Raw genomic sequence first — 17,863 nt, 5'->3', positions numbered from 1 at the left:
AAATATGTTAGATTCGCTTTGACCTTGCACAAGAGAGGAGCTAGTACATATAGCTCCCCCATTGGTAACATTCATTTGCATTTTGACCAAGGACTTGGGACAAAGAATTTCCATCTAAATGTTAAGATGCTGTATTATAGGCACACAATACACAGTCCAGGAAGTCTGCAATACTGTATATGGTTTATTGCTTTCATCTTTGAGAAAGTCCTCAAATGGCTAGCTTTCCATCAATATGCTGTTTATCCTGATCATCAGTATTTGAGGATTCTTGCTATACTGTTTATTCTCATTTGATGATGTGTTTATTCTCATAATTCATAGTTCTTCACCGATGTGATGCATTCATTCTTATTTATTCCAGGTGTGTAGCCATGTTAATTTGTAGCAGCGGAATAAAACAGAAGTCTCATGGCACCTTAACATTTATTCCAGCTTTAAGTTTTTGCAATATTGATATTAGAAAATTGTACATTTGTTCATTGACAAGTGTGTGTTTTACATTTTGATATTTTAAGAAACATTCTTATGGCTATATAACTTATTTTTTGGCCTCTAGTACTTGGTACTTTCTAATTCATTTGGGCGTTCCACAGGGACTAAGGATAGTAGCGTGGGGAAAACTGGAGCCTGTGCCTCAGTACAGTGTGGCTCCTGCTTCTCACCACACTTCAGGCTGGATTTTCCCTCCCCTCTGAAAGGAGAGACTCCGCAGTGAGCCCTGAACGACCACATTTAATGTTCCTTTACTAGGGACAGAATCAGAGATACTTCAAAACTGCTTGGAAGGAGGGCGGGGGAGTCAGTTGCAGGTTTGGGTTGATGGTGCTGTCCATACGGTACAGTTGCAAAGTGCCTTTGGGGGTGGGGGAGCTCAAACTGTGGAGTAGTCAGCCCTCCTTAGCAGGCAGTGGAATGAGCTTACATACACTACAAAAGGGAAAGGGAAGCTGAAGTGACTCTGGGCCTAGATCATTTGACTGGGAGGTAGCAGCAGGAAGATGCCAAATGTGTCTACCCCATCCCTGTCCTTCATTGTTCATAGCCACCAGCAGCATAGATGTTGAGAGCATGGAAGCTAGTGGCTCGACTGCTAGGGAGTGTGTATGGTGCTGCCTGGGCCCGTGCTCCCACATAGATGCTGTGATAGGAGAGGTGCTTGTAGGGCAAGGCCCCTGATGATTCATTTAAGGGTCGACGAGTAATGCACACATCTGGGAGGCTGGCAGGTGTCACCAGTGGTGGGTGATGGAGATGGGAAGTTTCTCTGAGGAGGGAAGGAGGAAGACGACAATTGTTGGTAAAGCCTAGAAAGAGAGAAGTGTCAGAGAGCTGATGTTCTTGCTTGGCATCCTGACCCCTACACAACATGACCACACTCCATTCTCCCACAATGCCAGCTGTTCCCTGAATGGGGTCCCATAATCAGAGTGGAGAACCCTAAGACACCACCCTTGAGGAATCCAGTCTTTCACTCGGAATTGCCTACATCTAATCTCACATAATTTGCCCCAACCCCAGAAGGTTGTGTGGTCTGGTTTATATTTTGTCTGTATAAGTGCCACTTCCTTCCCCCACACACACTTTCAGGATTTCATCTACAGTGGTGAAGTATGCCTTGCACTAATCTCATCTTGGCCAGATTATGTTCTTTATTCCTGCACTAGTGGCTTCATTGAAGATGTACTCAGTTAAGGCCTAATTATGCAGTCTGGCTTAACCATGTGATTGTTGCTAGCATATATTACTATTATGCCCAGAAGCCCTGTATAGTCTTGTACCCTGGATCACAGATTTTTGACAGTATGTGACAAAATAAATTATGAATAGATCTAAGAATTGAACTGCCTGTTCAGAAGTGTCATCGCATATTACCAAGGCAGAATATACTCTGCACATTGCAGGGGGGTGGTGTCAAAGTGCACTTTGAAAAGCACAGATTGCATAAGTAATTCCAAGCCATGAGATTTTCAGGTTAGCCTGAAATCAGATACTAGCAGGCCCTACTACCTGTCAGTAGCAAAGAACTGTTGGCTCTCCCATCATGTGCTGGTTTAGGGGGTATGTATTCTTGTGGAATTTTCTATACATCCGTTTAGAATTAAAATTTACTTTTTCCATCATACCTTTCTCTGGAATCTTCTGCATCTGAGTGGAGGAGGTTGCTCCGCTATTGCGAGATAAGCACCCTAGTAGCTGGCCTGGTGAACCTGGCCTATGCAGAAGACAAAATTAAGATACGAGTTATTGCTAATGAGGTTTGAGGGGGAGATCGGAGACAGCTCTTGATGCAGGACATAGTGTATCACCTAGCAATGGCTCCTACTGTTTCCCCAGTTCCTCGTTCCATTTAGCTAATACTGTGGTACAAGGGCTGCTGTCACATGAATCTGCATATACATGCTAAGCAAGTAGTCCTGGTGCCAAAAATGAAAGGTTTGGAATTCTGTCATCAGGATAAAGCAAAAGAATTCAGGCTTATTTAGATGAAGACTTGGCCTCTTCTTTCTACTCACATTCAAAAGGTGAATGACATCAGAGGAGACTTACCAGTCATCTGGCTCACATTCCCGGAACCCTTTTGCAAAGGGATTGCTAGCAATTTTCAGCTGTGTGATCTGCCAAGAGAGTGATGGACTTGTCAAGTATACTATATCTTCCTGGTCAGTCCCTCCCTGGCTATCTTAGAGATGCTGCTTGCTTTCACTATTTCCTGAGAAGGCACCAACACCATTCACAATGTAAGTATTGTCGTGCTGACCCAGTTCAGGAGCATAGTATCTAACTCACTGGCCAGTAAAGCATAAAAACTGCTCTGAGCTCTTTAGAACAAGTGCTGTATACAAATTTAACAAAAATATTTATTGTATTTATACCCCAGTTTTCCTCCATGAAAATTAGGTGACACATAATAATGTTACTCTGTGAGGTATGTTAGTGTGAGTGATAGGAAGCAGAGCTTGAATCCTGTGAAGGAGTTCCGTTTATGCATGGGCCCACTGAAAAACCATTGATCTTGTGAACGCAAGTTTTAGCAGAAAAAGATGCACACTCTGCAGCAGAGATTATCTAGTGCACACAGAACGAGGGCTGAATCCAAGCTTAAACGTTTTGTGTTTTTTTATACTCTGTCAGGGTTTTTAAAGGTTGGATTTTTAATAGTTTGTTCTGTGAGCTCTAGATATACTTTGTTGTGGAGAGTGCTTCCTCTTCTGTTAAAACTTCCATTTGCACACAGGCCCATTGAAACCATTGAACTTATGTACATGGAAGTTTAGCAGAAGAATATCCATGCAAAAGACTATACAGAAAAGTCCATACTGTTCTTATGCTCTGGCTGGGTTTTTAATGGCTGGATTTTTATTTTGTTAATTTAAATTATTTTAGGCTGTTTTTGTCATGTTTTACTTTGGGATCCACCTTGAGCACATTCTCTGGAGAAGAGCCATATACATTTTCTAAATTAATGAACTTGCTCAAGTTTACCCATTAAGTATTATTGCTATTGTGGAGATTTGAACTCAGGTCCCAGTGGTCCACAGCCATCACTTTGTCCATTATAAATTTTAAAAGGACTTAAAATAATGTTTCAGAATCAGCACCATGATCATTTGCAGAGTTTGTATTATTCAGCCCATCTGCCCATCTTCCGTCAAATCCTGCAATGTGCTAAGCCAAGTGTGTCTTAGAGGTGAGTCCTGTTGAATTGAACCAGTGCCCTTGGAATGGAGTGATCTTACCCGATGGTTCTGATAGGCTGTCACTGCTATGAACTGAGTCTCGGTGAAGATGAAGGATTTGAAATTCTCCTGTGCATAACGTTCACTATCTGGACGTGGATCTACCACCACTACATGGAAACGGGGCTGATATCTGTGCATGGAATTCAGGATGATCTAGTGACGAGAGACAAGCATATCAGCACCTGTTTATTAATTATTTAGTCATGCAGCTTTGTCAAAGCACCACCTACCAACACTCCATGCTTATATATTCCCTACCAGAGATTAATGAAGTCTGAAACCCTGGGCCCCATAAATGTACTCGCCAAACTTACTTGCATTTTAAATGTTATTTAACTAAATAACAACCTTCTCTCCAATTATATAAATACCAGATTAAATTATAACAGTACACAGAACAATGATAACCCAGATTTTCCCTATGCCATTATAGAAGGCCGTTTTTACACGGTCATGCACCCAGAAGATCACACAAAACTCACAGCATAAAAGTGTCTTCCTAGCACGATTTCCTGGCACAACTGTGCCAGGAAAGATTGTGCTAGGAAGATGCTTCATGCTGTGAGTTTGCACTATCTTCCAGGGAGTGTGTGAAAACGGCCAAAGTCTATCAGCATTCTGGATTGGTTCTTTAGGCCATCGCCTTGTCATCATTCTAGCCCTGCAAGTCATTTACACAACCACCTTTCACAAACCCAAATATGGGGCCTTAACAGAAGTGGAATCCTATAGAAAAAAAACCTGGCTTCTCTGACAGTTGTCCTAGCATGGGTTATATGTGGGCAGGAAGATGTGATTGAAGTTACTGATTTTGGTAGAAAATGACTGCACTTTTATAACTGAAGCTCCCCAGGTCCCTTGTTTCCCCATGGCAATAATCCTTGTTGTCGGTCCCATGGTAACTTACATGGCCATTGTCATCCATCAAGTTATTGGTGAGTTTGAGCTTGTCAAAGGAGACAATTTGCCTCATCCACTGGCCTCCCTTGGCAGGGGAGTCAGGGTGAAAATGAACCCGGCCAGGTGTAGCAGGATCAGCCTTGCCTGCTACCAGCCATGCAGAGCTATGGAAGGCGTACCTGTTGGGAGAGGTAATGTGTTGGACCAAGCCACTGCCCTGGAGGAGAATCAATCTGGAACAAAACCACTACAGTTGTTTTATTTATTTAAAAACATTTCTATGCTGCCTTTTCACCTAAGGTGGCAAACATCAAAATATGTATACAGCATTTAAAATAAAGTTTATATAAAATGTTTTATTTCACAGTTTGCATGAATGTACGTCCAAAAACTGCCTGGGTATGTAGAATTCAAATATATTATGTGTATTTTATACATAGGTAAACATATTTGGCATAACCATATATGCCCCTTTCTTCTTCATCTCACACACATTTCCTCCCTCCCTCTCTCTCTTCTTCATTCATTTCCTAGGGATGGATTGATAATCTATGGGTTGGATCAAACCAGCTTTTCCATTGATGAAAAAAGGGAGGGAAGGGTCCACTTAACCACTCAGAAGGTTACGCTGGTGATTATGGGACCTGTTTGGTCTGCATGCGAGACCAAGACTGTACTAAGAAAGGGAATTGAACAAGACAAAGTGAAAAAGATGGCTGGATCCAATCCTATATCCTGCATACAAAAATGATTAGGATTGGATGAAATGATTACTGTTTTCTATCTTGTAAGATGGTATTGAATTGTCTGGCTAAAAATTACAAATAAAAAAGCTAAATAAAACTATACCTTTCTGATGCAGAAACAGAAGCAAGCCTCCATTGCTTTGGTCTTTCATTCATGACAGACCACTGCATACCTGAAGACTGTATGACTAAGATCTTGCTTTGCCTTTTAAAATAACTACATCTTTATTAATACTTTTATACTATTAAATGTTACAGGTTAGCAACAAGTTAAAAATGGAGGCAGCATTTAAGCTTGGCTAACCTCGACCATGGCAAATCAAGGGCTTCCAAAACCATAAAAATTAGTAAAGTAAATGAAGATTTGACATTTGCTCTGGCAGATAATCCCCTGTTCTTGGCCCTAGTCCCCCACCATCAATGATCTGAGGAGCAAGAGAGACAAAGGGGAGGGATAGAGTTGATGATGCTCTAGAAATATCCTTGGTCTCTATGGTAAATACCATAGAATTTGTAGGGATTCTTAGAGAATCACTCAGAAGTGATGTCACATTCTCCAACCCTCCAACTTCCAATTTCCCCAATTTTATGCTTCCTGATTTATCTTGTCCTAAATAGGCAGGAAGTTGCCATAACATTATATCCTGTGACTGTGAAAATGAAGTGGACCTGCCCTGCTGTCCCATTAGATTACACACCACTTCTTTGAAAAGGGACTAAACACTTTTGTTTCCCCCCAGGGCTAGTGACTAATTTGAAAAAGAGAAGTGCTGAAGCTTATGACGCTTGGAAGCTGCTCCCCATTACACTGAAACTGGGCTGCCAAGCAGGGGAGACAAAATTCTAGGACCCCTGAAATTCCAGGGTCACTAAGTGTTTCCATGTAATGTTGAGTCAAACTCAGACTCAACTGAGTCGATGTGAGGAAGGCCTGGGGGGAACTTTATCTGGGGGACTATGATGCTTCTGGCAGACTGAAGCTTTGAAGCCTGATTCTAGATGTGCCGGGCTGAGCTATGTTTTCTCTGCAGTGAAAAGTACTTATTGAAAGAAGACATTTTTTTCTTTATTATTGCATTTCACAATCCAGGACTGAGCCACAGAACTGAAACTAGATTCTGGCATGCAATTCTGAATCAAATCAAGTTGTGCAAGACTTTGCCATCCTTCTTCAGAGTGGATTTTTCTCTTTAACAATGAAAAAAATGTGAACAGGATCCTGAGAGGTTTTTTTTAAGCTGAGTAGAACGTAACTGGATAGCAGCAAGTTATATTAGCACAAATGTTTAGGATCAAAAAGTATGCCATACAGAATGCATGCCTCGAGACACCTACAAGTGATGTAAGATGAGAAGAAAGGGTGGGAGAAGTGGTATGTAACAGAAAATTTAAATCTGAAATGTGATGGAAGGCCTAACAGGAAGGGGAGGAGTTGGAGGATCTGACCTTTTACCTGGATGTGATTATCACAAGATGTGAAATAACAGGATGTGATATCATATCCCTGGTGACCTCTATCCTCAGATTCTACCTACTCTAGGCCTGTCCCCCAATCTCCAGGAATTTCACAAGCCATAGCTGGCAACCCTAGTATGATTGTAAGGCACATGATCCATCAACCTTGAAGAGCTAACTAGGTATAGATTTGGTCAGTGCTTGGGTAGGAGACTTACGCATGCTGCTACCTTAACAAAAGAAAGATAGGCTATTCAGAATACCCATACCTGTATCTCTTGTCATCCAAAGGTACAAAGTCCATGAGCAACACATAGTCAGCCAAGGGGTCCATGCCTGATATCTTCACCTGGAAAGTGGGGAACATCCGCCTGCCATAAGGAATGGGGGAAGGAATTTGTCAGGTGATCTTGCTTTCCTGCTGCCCTCACGCTGCATGTTTCTGGAAAGTTTTTTGTTTTTTTTTAAACCCAACAAGCTGGGACAGGGGAAGTTCTACTTTCCTAGGAAGGATGACTCATATCCTGTTGTAGCATCTGGTAAGGTATGGATGCAGCCTTTTTGTCAGGCAGGCACACACACACTAACCCCCCAATGCTCCTCCAGCATTCTGTCAGCCTTTGCTGCTCCCTGCTGGTAAATGTTTACCTTGTGAATACCTCTATTTACAGACCTATGGGACAGTTGCTAACAACAGTGTTAAAGACATTGTAAAGTGATGTTAAGCCCTAATGTTCACAGGGCCTTGTTAGACTAGTAAAGGTCAGGGATCACTTGTTGAACTGCTTAGTCATGCTCTAAATTAAAGCCATGTTATCTAATCCTCATTACTTTTTGTTTCCTAATCCTTGTTTATGGGTTTAAGAACCTTATACCTACCGCCCTGCTTTGGTGACAATCATCTCCGTGCCTAGGCTGTTGAACTCCTCCCAAAGATTCCTCATCTCCAGCTGCACAGTGACCCCAGATACACACTGGTTTTTTCGGGCCGTCTGGGAGTTGCCTCGTTTCACAGTTCCATCAGTTTCATACTGCTCATACTCCAGTGTTGGTCCCAGCAGGCATGGGGCTCCCACAGGGCTGGGAGAGAAAGAGCAGCCATCTGAGGTCAGTACACTTAGGCTTGCAGCAATGAATGCTAAGAAAGGAGAGAAGGAGAACTGGCATTAACCCATCCATCCCAGTGCACATCATTCACAAGGCCAGGAAGACAGATGCTTTGCCCTAATGAGTAAGACCCAAAAGTCAAAGTCTGAACACGTTCTGTGGTGGTGAAATTTTAATCTCTTTTGAACCAGCTATATGGTTCAGTGTATTCTTTATTGCATATACAATCTTGCATAAATGGGAAGGGAGGAATAGGGATTGGTCACCCAAATTCACTGGAAAAGGCAACGTTAGGAAAAGTTGGGCAGTAGGGAATGACAAAAACCTAATGTTAGAAGGATTGACTCAATAAATAGGATGGCCAGGTCCCTATAACTTCTTGGTGGATGGGAGGAGGCTTGGCACTTAACGGGAGTGTTCCTTCACGTGTGCACACTCCCGTGATGATGTCATTTCTGTGAAGTGATGTTATCACACCAGCCCTGGGCATGCTCTCACACTTCAGGTAGACCCAATTCAGCCCGTTGGGGACAAAAATTGGCTCCACCAAAGCCCTGGAGTACACCCGCAGCCAGCACGATGATATCACTTTAGGAAGTGACATCGTTGTGCCCCACCAGGAGCATGCACAATGCACCCTTTCCTAGGCTGCCTACTGGTGGTGGGTGATCACCAGGGGGTTTGCCACCTCCTGCCAATTGCCAGCAATCACTGTGCAACAGGTCAAACCCCCGGGAGATTGCCTACCACCGGCAGGCATCTGGGGACCCTATCAACAAAGGAAGCCATGGCCTTCAGTTTGCAAGACCTGAGCAAGGAAGTTAATGACAAGATATTTTGGAGGTCATTAATTCATAGGCCATCAAGTCAGAAGTGAGTTGATGGCACATAACACACACATACAGAAATTATCCATTATTATAAATAGTCTTTACAGATTTGACAGTGAGGTTTCTGTTGCCACAGACAGAAGGGCTAAATTGGTTGATAGACACCATGCCTTTTAACATACACAAAAGTTGATTCATCCCGAAGGTACTTTTCTCTTTTATGTTCTAATATGAGAAAAGATTAAAAGATATGTCCCAAAATTATCAGACCATTTTTTCGAAGGTTTATCAAGAAAGCCTGAGCTGTAAAAGAAAGCTGCTTTAACATGTTAGGGAATAGCCTGCTGCTATTAATGGAGAGGCAATCAAAGCATATAGAGACATTGGAAGCCCATGACCCCACTACAGAGTATTTGGAATGGCGTATACTGGCTTCTGATAAAAAAAAACTAGTGCAGTAGCTATGTGTCAGTCTGTTACAGCAAAACCAGGGTATCTTGCAGCACCTTAAAGACTAACACATTTATTGTAGCGGTAAGATGTTGAGGGCCTGAGCCCATTTAATCCAAGGCATGAAGTGAACCACCTACAGAACATACAATGCAATAATTTGTTGTAGTTGTATAGATTTATGTGCTGCCCTTCTGTTTGATAGCCATTCAAGGCAGCTCATAGTAACAATGGAATTACTATTATTAAAAGTAATAAAAAGAAATTATTATTATTAAAAGAACAACACAGGAGAGTACAATAAAGCTAGTAACACAACAGCATAGAGATTTAAAAACATGCAGAGTAGGCAGACTAAGGAGGGCAGAAATATAATTATGTAAAGCTCAGACAAAAAATGGCATTATAAAATGATACTTCATAACACATGCCTTAATGCTGTGAAAACTGGCAGACCAGATCTGCTCCACAACGTGTCTGGGTCAATGTCCCATTATAGTAGCAGTACTCAGGGGTACGTGAAAGATTCCTTTACCATGCAATCATTTCTCCATGATGTTCCATGGGGACTTCAGAAAGTTTCTCAGCAACTGCCAAGTAGAACCTCTCCTTCAAACCTGGTAGTACAGTGATAGCTTTAGATGGACTGTTATCCAAACAGATTTCCAGTCCTTTTTAGAAACCTAGGTCTGAGATTGCAGCACACAAGTCTCACTTGCCCTAAGCTTTGTGGCATTCACTGCCATCTTTCACCTCAGATTATTACACAGCCATCATCACCAATATCCCAATACTTCGTTAATGAGCAGCACATGGAATATTGACCTGGGAAGGGTGCAGCACACTGAAAGTCAGCCATGTGCTAGTCTGAATAGCAATGCTGAAGAAGGGTGCCATAAACACAAAATTCACAGCCAGAAATGGAGTGACCTATTTAGAAGAAAGAAAATACCCCAACAGGAAACTGCCAAAGTCCGTTGCACTGATGAGCACATTCCTGACCCCAGCAGTGGCATAGGCTTTACCTGACATTGTTGCGCAGCTGAAAGGCAGTGGGATGACTATGGATTATTCTGTTCGTCTCTCTTCTCAGTCTTGCCACATTCCCCTCTGTAACGTTCTGAACTGTATCACTGGGATGGTGTGAGGGATTTTATTTTCCTTCACAGCAGGGTTGGAGGATAGGAGGTGGACACATATCAAGAGAAACATCTCCTCCCTCCAATGAGAAGCAAGGTAAGGAGATCAGTGGATCAGGGAGAAGCTGGGTTGGATGATAGGGTGAGAGCAACAGCATGGGCTCACACATACATACAGCACACTATTAATGAGAGGATGAGCAGGTGGTCAGGGGCAGCAGCCCAGGGACCATGCGCTGGTCTGAGCCAGTACTGCAAAAGCCAGAGGGCTAAAAATTCCATTCGAGGAACAGGAGGCCCCATCATGGTTTTAATTTATTATTAGTATTTCTTATGAACTCCACAGAGACAGAGGTGGAGTCCTTGATGTACAAGCTATAGCATACAGACAAGAGTTAGAACTGCAAGTTGACTTTCAATTATTGTGTACCTTTACTATTATATGGATAAAGGAATTTTGGATAGTACAGCTTTTCTCATTCTTATAGAATTAAAGACATGGTAAGATTTATCCTTCTCCACATGAGTAACTATTAAAGGAACAAAAGCCCCATCCTTTTTTCATCTGGCCACTCTAGCAGCAGGATGTTGAATGACTCTCTTTCCTCTAAGTACCATATAACTAGTATGCATGGAGAAAGGAAGACCCAGCATTAGACAGAAATACAGTATATGCAGTGTATGTAGTGAGCAAATATGTGCTGTACCTACTTCATAGTTTGAGACTGATGCTATGATTCCTTTCCATAGTAAAGGACATCCTGCAACATTTTGCAGCAGGAAATATACATCCAGTTGTTTTTTATCAAATAAGTTAGAATTTAATTGCATAATAATAAGTATACAAGTAAGCAAGCAACTTCCATGCAGTGTGATGCCCTGCCTGCAGGAGTTTTGAAATAGAAATGTCAAGAGAATGCTGTTCCTTAGCATTGCAAATGCAAGTTTTTACAGTTAGATGTTATAATTGTGAACATACGTATTTTCAGGACACTCCTCAAACAAGTACAAAACTTGATAATGCATTACTGTACTGCATTTGGCAATACTGTACCTGGAGAAAAGAGTGTCACTAAACATCCTACTGCTAGCCAGATGAAAAGAAGGAGAAGGCTTCAGTAGTTGCTCAGGTAACAGGATTTCAACAGCTGGTATATCTAGTCAGGTCATTAATGAATGAGTGGGGAAGATGAAGAAATTAATATTGTGTTGCAAAATGTTGTAGGCCACTTTGAGGATCTCATGGTCAAAAAGTGGGATATAAAAACTAATTAAATAAATCTACTCTGTCAACATTGTGAGATTTCAGTTCCCAAGTACGTCAGACAATGGTGGTGGTAGAGAGTGCTCTCAAGTCATAGTTGACCCCTGGTGGGGTTTTCATGGCAAGAGACTAACAGAGGTAGTTTGCCATTGCCTGCCTCTGCAACCCAGGTCTTTGTTGGAGGTCTCCCATCCAATTACTAACCAAGGCTGACCCTGTTTAGCTTCTAAGATCTGACAAGATCAGGCTCACTTGGGCTATTCAGGTCAGGGCACATCAGACAATATTGTGCTTTAAATACAAAACAGTTTATATGGCAGGCACCAATACAGAACACACAAATACCCTGTCCAAAATAATGGTGAAAACAGTTACTTATCTCTTCGTGTACTTTTTTGGTAGATGCAATCAGGGTTGTAACCTCAGAGATTCTAAAAGTTTCTCAGACTCTGTGTGCACACACCAATGCATGTCAAAACAAGCAGCAACTTGCATGCATGAAACAGCAGATAAAGATCATTCACCTCAACCACATTAGTTTTCAGTGGAAGAGGCAGTTGAGCAGTAAGCATGCAATATAACTCTGATGGAAATTATATCAGCTGGTATACAAGCGAAAGACTGAATAAGATTCTAGGATTCTGTAACCTGGCCAGGTACGCAGCATGGCAGACAACAGAGCTGCTGGAAAGTACTGTTACACCAGTTCAGATCAAATCTAATCTTGGCTATTTGCCACCAAAACCAGGGCAAGGAAAGCCAATACAAAAGGGTCACTGAGGGAGCCTCAAGCCATTCTTTACTCCATGTTCAGTCCCCAGGCTGTAGTCCATGGCCTTCCCTTTCCTTTCAATACTCAGGCTCTAGTCTGTGGCCTTCCCTATCCATCTTCCTCCTGCCAAGCCAGTGACAGTTGCTCCATGAGCTTTCTCACACTTCCTCATCTTCCCGGTCAATACCTGCTGAAGAGTTATTAGAAATGCCAGTACTGTTGACAGAGGGAGATAAATGGGCAGGAGAATAGATGCCCCCACGGCAGTGAGACTGCGGGAGGCTAGGTTGAAGAAGCAAGTGTGGGTTTGGGCTGTTAGCAGGTGGGGAAAACACAACGAATGAAAAGCAGAGATAAAGTGAGAGATTGCTGGGAGTTACTATTCTGAAAAGAAGCCAGTGCTGAAATATTTGTGGAAAGTTGAAGAAAGCAAGGGGCACTGATGCCAGCTGACATTTCTCTCAGAGGTATGAATTGTTATACTCACAGATCCAAATGTATCAGTGAAAGACAAATTACTTCTTCTAGATTCATAGCAGATCATGCTGAAACACTGGACTGCCAGCTTTACTTCTTTACTCCATGGTCTACCAATGATAGAACTAGTTTGCCCCAGAGGTTTACCATCTCCTAGTTTGCTTTTGTTCCAATCAGTTGGCAGTCCCATACTAAGACCCTGATGCTGGAGCATCCCCGAGTGGCATGATGTTGCTGCTGCTAGTTTACTCTGTGGATGGGAAATAATCAACAGAAATGCTCCTCAGAAAACCACAAAAAGCACGGTGATTGCTCCGGAGGTTGCTTTTATTTAACTGAGCACATATACAATGCCAGAGCTCCTAGTTTCAAGTGCACCATTACAATTTCAGTTGCTTAAACTGTAATGGTGGCAGGTAAAGCTGGGCTGGAAGAAAAAGAACGCAAGTTCAAATCCCCTCTGAACCATAAGTCTTGCTTGGTGGCCTGACCCAATCCCAATTCCAAAACAGAAGAGAATTAGGGAGGTAGAAGAAACTTTATGCTCACCTGAACTCTGTGGAGGAAGGATGGGATAATAACAAACAAAGATTCATAACGAGTTTCAAAGGCTTGTGGTTTTTTGCAATTTAATTTTTGCTCAAAATTAAATTGCAAAAAAACAACCATGAACCGGCTAACAGAGTCACCAGCACAGGAACCAGACCCTGTAACAGACCCAGATGCCAACTCTGCCCACATATCTACCCAGAAAATATGATTACAGGATCCAATGGCATCAACTACACAATCTCTGGATCTTACCGCTGCTCACCCTCCAACATGATATATGCCTTTGTCATGATCTGGCTGTTCCAGGAAAGCCTAGCAAGGCCTCAGAAGCCTGTTAGCAGTGGGAGTAGGCCTGGCTACAATTCCCAGAAGCCCCTGGGCTGTTTTGGCGCCCTTTTTGGCCAATCAGAACACAGGGGGCTGGTGCTATATAAGTCTGGGAGTGGAAAAGCCTGTGTTCTTACTCCCAGAGAGCAGGCTAGAGGAGGTTTCTGCTAGGGGGAGAGGCCCTCCTCCAGGTAGGGTGAGAAGTCAGGCCTGGCAGACAGAGGGACAGTGAGCTCAGTCTCGCTACGGCCTTTTGTTTATTTTGCTTTCACCCATCTATTGTTGCTAAGGCACCTTGCTTGTTTGTTGTTTGATTAAGTGACCTCCTTGTAAATAAACTATTTTGTTTGTTGTTACTCTGCCGGATCCTCACGCCTCTTTATTGGCCAAGCTACGGAGATCAGAACGGTTGGGAGGGTACTCTGGGCCTTTATTTATTTATTTATTCAATTTATATACCGCCCATCCCAGGGACCCTAAATCCCAGAGTGGTGGCAGCATATGTTGGCTCACCCTACCTGAGGCATGACTGCCTTCATGTGCCAACAATGCCCATCTGCTCTGTAAACCAGCCAACCTCTGTGCAAAAGAATAAATGGACAGAAATCTGACATCAAAAATGGCAATATCCAAAAACCAGTAGGAGAACACTTCAATCTACCAGGACATTCCATCAAAGACTTAAAAGTCACCATAGTTCAACAGGAACATTTCAAAACCAAAATCTAACGGGAAGCTACTGAATTGGAATTCATATGTAAATTTGACTCAGTCAGACTTGGATTGAATAGATACTCTGGATGGTTATCATTACCAGAAGTAACTGCCTTCAGGCATTCCATTCAGATTCAGCAATAGAGGGATCACACCCAGCCTGGATTTTGCACTCCACCTCTTTCATGAGTTTTGCAACTGATTTACATTTACATGACCCTCACCCCCTGTACCCTCTCCCCCCTTCCTCTCACCACCTATATATCTTTGGGCAGTTTCTTCATCTGACAAAGCTGTAATTCTTGAAAGCTTATGCTACAACAAAGTTGGTTAGTCTTAAAGGTGCTACTGGACTCTTTACTATTTTGTAACTACAGACTAACACAGCCAACTCTGGAAAAAGCCAACAGTGTACTTTTGTTTAGTTACTTTATTATTCAAAAACAGCTACAGGTCCTCCTAAAAATAAATGTGTGATCTAAAATGTGTGTTCATGTTGAGATCACCATATGGCCGCCATAGGTCGGAGGCAACTTGATGGCACATAACATACACACCCATGTTGAGATATGAAGCCTTCTGTCCTCCAAAACTACCATTGCTTTCTTTCCCCCTCCAGAAGTGTCTGCACTCATCTGAAATCACTTTGGAGACATGCCCTCACAAAAAGCCGTAGTATCAAGTTCATGTACAAGATAGTCATTATATATCCAAAATTTCAAAAAATTTGCAATACAGATATCAGTCCATAGAAAAAGAAACTGAGTAACCGACTACCCCCCTTTCCCCATTTATACAATACACAGTCCATTTAGATCTCTCCAAGCACCTTTTAAATTCCTTGCTCTTTTACCCAACTACGCAATTCCTTTTCTCATTTCTTACAAGTATTTATGTTCTAAGTGAGCAGATTCTTAAGGCACACTTCAATCCTTTAATTCTTAAGCCTTGGGTACTAAGCCCATAGCCAGTCCAGAGACAGAGCTAAAAAAAAAACCAGACAGCCACATCTTTATATTCTATTAGTCCCATTATTTGTGTATATCATTGACTAATTTCTTAAAGGAGAAAATTGTACAAAAAGATTTTTGTAACAGCCTACCCTCCATCTTTCATACATCAAAACCCAAGCCATCTGAGGCTTTGTACTTGTATTTTCATTACAAAAGGCAAGAGAAAGTGTATAGGTAGACTTAGCTTAACCAATAGTTTAAGTTTTTTAATTTAACAAATTTACAAAGTTCCCTCTACCTCCCTAGTGTTTCCCCTATTAATCCTAGAAGATATCTTGTCTCAACATCTTTCTTACACTTTTATTTAAAGGAAAGAAATCCAAGGAAGAAAATAAGGGGTGAGAAGGAAAACAGAAGACTACAAAGACCCATTTGCCACACTCCCTCTAATCCAATAACTAAACATAAACAATATCTAATGTGTTAGAAAAGCATAGAGGATTATATTAAGTCTATATTAAACTGCATGCGACAGAAGGAGGCATATTAAGCCTCGTTTCCTTCCAGATTCTCTTAAGGTTTTTTGTTAAAGCAATTTAAATAGCATTTAGAACATGGATATATAAAAATCACAATATATCCCATATACCATCCTTATCTGCAAAGGCCCCTAACAACCCTTTTAACCTACCCTTTTAATCTCACTTCAGTTTAAAGTTCTATGCCATATAAACAGAAAAGGAGAGGGAAAGAAAAGATAAAGGAACAAGGGTCACACTTTAAGTTTCATTTTCTTTCTTCTTTCTCCCTCTGGAATAGTATTGGAACTCTTTCTTTCCAATGATCAGCCATAGCCAGCTCTTTTTGCCTTCTAGCCATTCATGCAAGGTGCCGTTCAATACATTATAATGTCCCTGTTTATCTCTCTTCATCTTTGTGATATGTTTCTTGATTGGAGTATGTTGTATGCTTTGTACTTCATACAGAAGCAGTACGCTAAAACTCTTCCTTGCAGCTTCCTTTTCAGCACGCTCCTCCCACTTCTCCGCTTTCTGTACTTTCACAGAAGAAAACTGATTTTCTCCTCCATTTCGTTGGGAGTATTTTTCACAATTCCACTCCAATTTTCTTTTAGGTAAGTCGGTCCCATCAAAAGTCTCTTCTAACTGGGCATCTAACACAGTGCTCATGCCTGTTTTTATTCCAAGTGTCTCGTCTGCTTTTCTTAATACACAATCCATCAGTTTAGAAATTTGTTGCAGGTTTAAAAGTATCTCTTCAGAAAACGCCATTTTGTCCACTCACTTACAAATGTTCAATCACAGTTCTTTTAAAACTGGTAAAAAGCTCCTTTGCTCTTACTATTTGTAGTTATAAAGTTTTTTGTTGCCCAGCTGTCCATCCCAGGAAACCTCTCCTTACGTTTCACTACTTGAGTGTCAGATTCCTAGTCCATGAGGCGGCCGCCTCTCCGGGGGATAATTAAAAAACCCTCATCAAGCTGTTTAGCCGTCGTAAAGCAAAACTTGGAGAGATGTCAGGTAAAATCACTCTTTTTCAGTCTTTCAGTTGTCCTTGCATCTATCTTGTCAGGAATCCTTGCTTTGTTTTTGCTTGTTTCAAGGTCTCGGGGTTTGTAGCTTATGCGCCATTAAGGCTTCTTCCTCGGTCCTTGCCTTCGAGCCGGTGCGGGGGCTCCAACAGGGGTTGCCAATCCCCATGAGCTCCTCCACCTTGCTCTGGCCTACCCCCCCTCTCAGTGGGGGAGTCTTGAGGGCCCGAATCCTCAGGTCCAAGGAGGTTGGGAAGATCACGGTACTGAGCTCATAAACTCAGCTGCCGTGACATCGCCACACCATTCCGGAAGTCTCTTGTTTTACTTACTCTTGGTGTGTGTGTGTGTGTGTGTGTGTATACTATTACTATTATTCCTGTTGCTATCATTAATACTGTACAAAAACTGAAATCATTTACTAATTTGTGTCTTTATAAGAAAGTAATCCAAGCGTATTTAGAAGCCCTTCTCTTCCTTGGACTGGTGGTGTTATGGCTGTGTGTTTGTGTGCATATGCATGCACATACTTGTTTCTCTATGTCATATAATTTTATTTCTTTGCGTCGCATCCTTTTACACACAAGAGGAGTCCTTCCATGAGCAAAAGATTCTTTCCAGTCATGGAAAGGCATCACTATTTCTTTTATGATCATGAAGTTGACCAGTACTACTGTGAGGTACAGACAACTGATAAAATGAAAAACTGTTTTCACACTGTTTACCGGCCATGGAACATCTTGCCAACCTCCCAGAATGACAGCGTCTTTCTGGCGCGATTTCGTGCGAGAACTGGAGTTATGATGGGAAATTGCACCAGGAAGATGCTGTCATTCCGGGAGCTTGGCGCGATGTTCTGTGGCCGGTAAGCAGTGTGAAAAC

At 42.0% G+C, this 17,863-nt stretch overlaps 1 protein-coding gene across 1 annotated transcript; it reads right to left on the bottom strand.

Annotated features, from left to right (window-relative positions):
- Positions 1-730: 730 nt before the first annotated feature.
- On the bottom strand, positions 731-8,555 carry TBX10 (T-box transcription factor 10). Its single transcript, XM_054970078.1, has 8 exons — positions 8,450-8,555; positions 7,724-7,982; positions 7,114-7,215; positions 4,651-4,822; positions 3,741-3,896; positions 2,551-2,618; positions 2,127-2,215; positions 731-1,307 (listed from the first exon to the last, which is right to left on the bottom strand). Exons 1-8 carry the CDS (start codon positions 8,553-8,555, stop codon positions 1,033-1,035), a joined length of 1,227 nt encoding a protein of 408 aa, XP_054826053.1. The 3' UTR covers positions 731-1,032.
- Between the last annotated feature and the right edge of the window lie 9,308 nt (positions 8,556-17,863).

The sequence above is a fragment of the Eublepharis macularius genome, chromosome 2 (genome assembly GCF_028583425.1).
Source record: "Eublepharis macularius isolate TG4126 chromosome 2, MPM_Emac_v1.0, whole genome shotgun sequence".
NCBI lineage: Eukaryota > Metazoa > Chordata > Lepidosauria > Squamata > Eublepharidae > Eublepharis > Eublepharis macularius.
The sequence above is the reverse complement of the archived record's forward strand: the minus strand, read 5'-3'. Positions and strand labels throughout refer to the sequence as shown.

What these genes read in the sequence shown, in the direction of transcription:
- TBX10 (XM_054970078.1), bottom strand. Translation starts at nt 8,555, where the DNA reads ATGTCACTTCCTAAAGTGATATCATCGTGCTGGCTGCGGGTGTACTCC. An exon ending in GAATTGGGTCTACCTGAAGT is followed by an intron (nt 7,983 to 8,449) that starts GTGAGAGCATGC and finishes CTCCTTTCTTAG; the next exon opens with CATTCATTGCTGCAAGCCTA. An exon ending in CAGCCTATCAGAACCATCGG is followed by an intron (nt 2,619 to 3,740) that starts GTAAGATCACTC and finishes CTCTCTTGGCAG; the next exon opens with ATCACACAGCTGAAAATTGC.